The sequence below is a fragment of the Nerophis lumbriciformis genome, linkage group LG11 (genome assembly GCF_033978685.3).
Source record: "Nerophis lumbriciformis linkage group LG11, RoL_Nlum_v2.1, whole genome shotgun sequence".
Classification (NCBI taxonomy): Eukaryota; Metazoa; Chordata; class Actinopteri; order Syngnathiformes; family Syngnathidae; genus Nerophis; species Nerophis lumbriciformis.
The window spans coordinates 13410828-13417400 of record NC_084558.2 but is presented as its reverse complement, the minus strand read 5'-3'; the positions used below and the strand labels follow the sequence as shown (position 1 = coordinate 13417400).

Sequence of the window (6573 nt, the reverse complement as noted above, 5' to 3'; positions counted from 1 at the left end):
TATAGTTGATGTAGATGCCCATATCTGCTGTACAGATTTACTCTAAAAAAGAGAAATGTGGGATACTTCTCCTGTTGCCTTATTTGTATTTGACATTATTAAATGTTTGGGTAGAATTTTATTCAACAAAACCAGTTTTCTTTGAGGTAATATAGAAATGTATCAGAGCTGTTTATCTGTTTTATGAAGGAATGTAGTTCATCATAGAACTGGCATCCAATGTTAGTAAAAAGTATTGATTTTGAATCGAGAATCGTTTCTAAATCAAATCAGTCCCCCCAAGAATCGAATCGAATTGTGTGGTGCCCAAAGTTTCACAGCCCTAGTAAATACTGTACATTATTATTACATTTGTTCACAAAACCTGTTTGTAGTACATTCCATTGTATTGTTTTTATACAATATTTCTTATCTAAAAGTGTGTTGTTGTTTTTAAAAGGTATGTAACAAAATGTTAAAATTGTGCTGTTTCGTGGGCCAAGCACCAATTCAATTGATTTCAATTTCCGATTAAGTATAGTCCTGAAATGTACATGAAAAATGATCATCACAAATTGCATTGTGTCACAGTGTAGTCCATGGTTTCAAATCAAAATAACTATTTAGCCTGAGGGCAATAAAATGGTCAAAAAGTTTTGAAAAACCAACAAAACTGAATTTCCATCCAACAGGATTTTGTTTAATTAAGCAGCCAATTAAAGAGGAACATTTAATGTGCATAAATCACCTTATCATTGTATTTAATTCTTCTCAGTAAGGGAAGAAGCGTTTCACCTTAGGCAACACTTTGGCTCGGGTTTCCCGGAATATCCTTGGAACGCAACGGGGTCCTCGTTAATCCATAGTTTGGGGGATCCTCTTGGGGCCAGCTCTGCATATGCATGAGCTTCTGTTGGGGCTCGCCGGGGCTCTCCTTGCACTCTTAACGAGCAGTGGTGCTTCTCTTCGAGTGTCTAGTCTTTGTTAAGAACATTCATTTGCATTCAATCTCGCTAAGAAACAGTAAAACCATCGTTAAACATGAATTTGTTATTACATGATGTGGTGTGGAGTAAAACAAGCAAAACACTGACGCATGTGAAATAATTAACCCACATTGTTCTTATATAAGTGGTGTTGCTCCCTAATCTTTCAGAATGAAGGTGTTTGGACATTTGTACGACCAAATAGGAACTAGAAAGAGGATACATTACCTGGTGGTCCACACCAGAGACGACTAATATGTAATGGCACCGTAACTCCCTCTATCAGTAATATACAATAATAAACACTGTCGGCACTCCAAAAATGAGCATAGTCAGAAATAAAAACCTGCATCTTATAGTGGCAGTCCTGTCTCAGTGAGGTAAGAGGTGCTGTGCGATTTGGTCCAGCCTCGTCAAAGACATCGGTCTTCCAATCCGGCATCAGGAACCTGGAAATATTCTCCCATCTCTCTTTGGCTGAGAGCAAGGTTCCGTTAGATGCCCTGAAAGTCAGGTGTCCACAGCATCGTTCACGATGCTAATGTAACAAGAAAAATAAAAGTATGAGGGTTAAAGGTCACCACTCTGTGGTTCAGGTCTGGCTTCCTGGTGGGGGCCGCGACCCAGTCTTGGGAAGCGGGATGGTGTTTTGGACCGGGGAGTCTTGGCTCCGCCCTCGTTGTTCTGAGGTGTGTCCCTGAATAAAAGAAAAGAAAGTTTTAAATCAGGGGTGCCCAAACGTTTTGCCTCCAAGGGCCAAAGTGAACACACCAATATCGTAGCCTTGAGAATTGGCCGAGACCGACATTGATCCAGTACAATACCAGCAGGAATCATACACACTGTGTGGAATATTAGAAAATGCTTGGTCAAGTGAAATTGTCAATGTTTAGTATGAAAATAAAAAAAACACTGACCTATTCATAATTAACTGGCTGGAATCGACTTATGCCGTCTTTAAGTTGAAGTCAAGCGGTAATTGTTTTTTTTGTGACACCTAATGACCACAATATATTATGTTAAGCTTATGACGCAGTAAGTTGAATACTTTGTATTTATAAGTAATATGCAACTAAAATTATGTGACACTACTTTATATTGACAAATGTGCTGTTTTAGACAGCAATATTGTTCAATGAAGGATACTTATTACGTATGTCTAGCTTGTGTGCTATTGTGTGCTTAGCTGTTGTGTAGCTGCTAGCTCCTAATAGCCCAGAGCCTACCATGTTTATCTTTTGTAAATGACTTCATTAAAATACAAGAAAAGACCAACCTTGTGTGTTTATTGGAGAACTTTTAGATGTTAACTGGCGGTGCAGCTTTACACAAACAAACACGCTGCAGGACTGCTCGTGTCAGAGATGTTGCATGCAAACTGATATCCATCCGTCCATCCATTTTCTACCGCTTAGTCCCTTCGGGGTCGCGGGGGGCGCTGGAGCCTATCTCAGCTACAATCGGGCGGAAGGCGGGGTACACCCTGGACAAGTCGCCAACTCATTGCAGGGCCAACACAGATAGACAGACAACATTCACACTCACATTCACACACTAGGGCCCATTTAGTGTTGCCAATCAACCTATCCCCAGGTGCATGTCTTTGGAGGTGGGAGGAAGCCGGAGTACCCGGAGGGAACCCACGCAGTCACGGGGAGAACATGCAAACTCCACACAGATCCCGAGGCCGGGATTGAACTCACGACTACTCAGGACCTTCGTATTGTGAGGCAGACGCACTAACCCCTCTGCCCCAAACTGATATTATCCAATACTATTTTTTTTTTGTTGGTATCACACCAATAAATTAATAAATGTAAGATATAAATGGGCAGCACGGTGGAACAGGGGTTAGTGAATGTGCCTCACAATACGAAGGTCCTGAGTAGTCCTGAGTTCAATCCCGGGCTTGGGATCTTTCTGTGTGGAGTTTGCATGTTCTCCCCGTGACTGCGTGGGTTCCCTCCGTGTACTCCGGCTTCCTCCCACCTCCAAAAACATGCACCTGGGGATAGGTTGATTGGCAACACCAAATTGGCCCTAGTGTGTGAATGTGAGTGTGAATGTTGTCTGTCTGTCTGTGTTGGCCCTGTGATGAGGTGGCGACTTGTCCAGGGTGTACCCCGCCTTCTGCCCGAATGCAGCTGAGATAGGCTCCAGCACCCCCCGCAACCCCAAAAGGGACAAGCGGTAGGAAATGGATGGATGGAAGATATAAATGCCCCATCCTTTGGCGGGACAAATTGGTCCCACGTGCCCCACTTTGGGCACACCTGCTTTAAATTAACAGCTGGTGCATTATTCAAGCCGACGACAATATGGTGTCTCAAATGCAGTATATTCAACCTTCAGTTAAAACAACAAAGAAAATAATTCACATTACCTAAAAAAATGTCCTGACTTATACCTATATCTGTCAACATTTGCAATTAAAAAATATGGGAATTTTTCCAGGCAAATTGGTAAAAATATTTTTTTATCACATCCATCCATCCCTTTTCTACCGCTTATTCCCTTTTGGGGTCGTGGGGGGCGCTGGAGCCTATCTCAGCTACAATCGGGCGGAAGGTGGGGTACACCCTGGACAAGTCGCCACCTCATCACAGGGCCAACACAGATAGACAGACAACATTCACACTCACATTCACACACTAGGGACCATTTAGTGTTGCCAATCAACCTATCCCCAGGTGCATGTCTTTGGAGGTGGGAGGAAGCCGGAGTACCCGGAGGGAACCCACGCAGTCACAGGGTGAACATGCAAACTCCACACAGAAAGATCCCGAGCCCGGGATAGAACCCAGGACTACTCAGGACCTTCGTATTGTGAGGCAGACGCACTAACCCCTCTTTCACCGTGCCTACTGTTGAATCAATAAAACTAAATATTTTAAAAAATACAAAGGAACCTCAATTAACAAACCCCCCATTAGACAAACTTTTTGATATATGCTTTGTTGTACGAAAGTTTCATCCACCCATTTTTTTGCTTGCAGCCCATCCATTGTGGACGGGCTTATCAATCTTTGGTCCTCATTTAGTCCGCTCAGCAGTGAAGTGAAGTGAATTATATTTATATAGCGCTTTTTCTCTAGTGACTCAAAGGTTATTTTAAACCAGTGTGGGTGGCACTGGGAGCAGGTGGGTAAAGTGTCTTGCCCAAGGACACAACGGCAGTGACTAGGATGGCGGAAGCGGGGATCGAACCTGGAACCCTCAAGTTGCTGGCAGGGCCACTCTACCAACCGAGCTATACCGCCCCAGTGCTACTTTGTCAGCTTTGTAAGTGCATTTTTTTGGCAACATTTTACAACAGAAGGCAATGGACAAAAGCAATGGTGGTTTGAAACATTCAGGAAGTTACCACAGCCTTGTTGACACTGCCTCCATTCTACCCCTTCTGCTACACACTAAGAAGATTAACCAACAAGGTAAAGTGGATTTTATTGTTCATTCCTAATCATTGCAGTGACCTGGCTGTTAAAGTCCACAGGGCTAGTGACAGTGTGTGTGCGTGTATGCAGGGCGGCTGTTGTTGTTTTGACATTAAGTAAGATAAAGTTGATCACACCCTTGTTACGTTGGTTTGATATACAATACTGTACAGTGCTTTATATTTTGCTGAAAGTGTACAAACCTTTACTAAAATAAGTACTTTTGTCAAGGCTGAAACCCATATTCATATGTATGTACCGTATTTTTCGGAGTACAAGTCGCACCGGAGTATAAGTCGCACCTGCCGAAAATGCATAATAAAGAAGGAAAAAAACATATATAAGTCGCACTGGAGCCCGGCCAAACTATGAAAAAAAACTGCGACTTATAGTCCGAAAAATACGGTAGTTTTATATGGCGTAACTTGCTTCAATATATAAACTTTTCTATTGCTGAAACCTGTTCAAGAACTAATTAGGTTCATAAATCAAGGTTCCACATTATGCCCTAGACAGCACTCAAACTGGTCTATAGTCTGGAACCAATCGCAAGAGACTATCATTAACCACTTTGCCATCTATCAGCTAGCAGGACTGATACTCCGTGAATAAAAATAAAAACAATGCTGGGCTACTTCACGGTGCTTTTACTTGAGACATGTTTCAGGCTGCCTCATGTAATTTCTTTCTCAATGTTGAAGAAAGCACGAGGATGAGGATGTGTGACATTGCTCTTCTTTAGATAAGAAGTCCCCAATTTGTCAAGATATTTATAAAAATTTGGGATTTAAGCGTCAATATATACCTTGATGTTGCAGAAAAAATACCTTTTTTTTTTTTTAACCGATTTACAAACTCTAAATGGGTGAATTTTGGCGAATTAAACGCCTTTCTAATATTCGCTCTCGGAGCGATGACGTCACAACGTGGCGTCACATCGAGAAGCAATCCGCCATTTTCTCAAACACCGAGTCAAATCAGCTCTGTTATTTTCCGTTTTTTCGACTGTTTTCCGTACCTTGGAGACATCATGCCTCGTCGGTGTGTTGTCGGAGGGTGTAACAACACGAACAGGGATGGATTCAAGTTGCACCAGTGGCCCAAAGATGCGAAAGTGGCAAGAAATTGGACGTTTGTTCCGCACACTTTACCGACGAAAGCTATGCTACGATAGAGATGGCAAGAATGTGTGGATATCCTGCGACACTCAAAGCAGATGCATTTCCAACGATAAAGTCAAAGAAATCTGCCGCCAGACCCCCATTGAATCTGCCGGAGTGTGTGAGCAATTCAGGGACAAAGGACCTCGGTAGCACGGCAAGCAATGGCGGCAGGTTGTTCCCGCAGACGAGCGAGCTAAACCCCCTGGATGTCTTGGCTCACACCGTCCCTTATGCCACCGAAGATGATCAAGAGAAGAATATCGACCCTAGCTTCCCTGGCCTGCTGACATAAGGGTATGTCTACAGAATATATTAATTGATGAAAATTGGGCTGTCTGCACTCTCAAAGTGTATGTTGTTGCCAAATGTATTTCATATGCTGTAAACCTAGTTCATAGTTGTTAGTTTCCTTTAATGCCAAACAAACACATACCAATCGTTGGTTAGAAGGCGATCGCCGAATTCGTCCTCGCTTTCTCCCGTGTCGCTGGCTGTCGTGTCGTTTTCGTCGTTTTCGCTTGCATACGGTTCAAACCGATATGGCTCAATAGCTTCAGTTTCTTCTTCAATTTCGTTTTCGCTACCTGCCTCCACACTACAACCATCCGTTTCAATACATGCGTAATCTGTTGAATCGCTTAAGCCGCTGAAATCCGAGTCTGAATCCGAGCTAATGTCGCTATAGCTTGCTGTTCTTTCCGCCATGTTTGTTTGTATTCACTATGTGCCGTCACAGGAAAATGGACGGGTGTTTATAACGATGGTTAAAACCAGGCACTTTGAAGTTTTTTTTAGGGATATTGCGTGATCGGTAAAATTTTGAAAAAAACTTCGAAAAATATAATAAGCCACTGGGAACTGATTTTTAATGGTTTTAACCATTCTGAAATTGTGATAATGTTCCCCTTTAATCAGTCTTTTTTCCAGTTGCTAACTGTTAAAGTTCAATCATGTTTTATTAGGTGCTGTAAAAATGAATGCAAATTAATCATTCATCATTATTAAGCCTAT

At 42.4% G+C, this 6573-nt stretch overlaps 1 protein-coding gene across 1 annotated transcript in view; it reads right to left on the bottom strand.

Moving 5' to 3' along the window:
* Nucleotides 1–695: 695 nt before the first annotated feature.
* The window catches only part of snx29 (sorting nexin 29), a 376077-nt gene continuing 370199 nt past the window's right edge, over nucleotides 696–6573 (bottom strand). Inside the window, exon 21 of the mRNA XM_061967306.1 lies at nucleotides 696–1662. Coding sequence (XP_061823290.1) covers nucleotides 1536–1662 — 127 coding nt within the window. The 3' untranslated portion in view covers nucleotides 696–1535. The remainder of the gene's footprint in view (nucleotides 1663–6573) is intronic.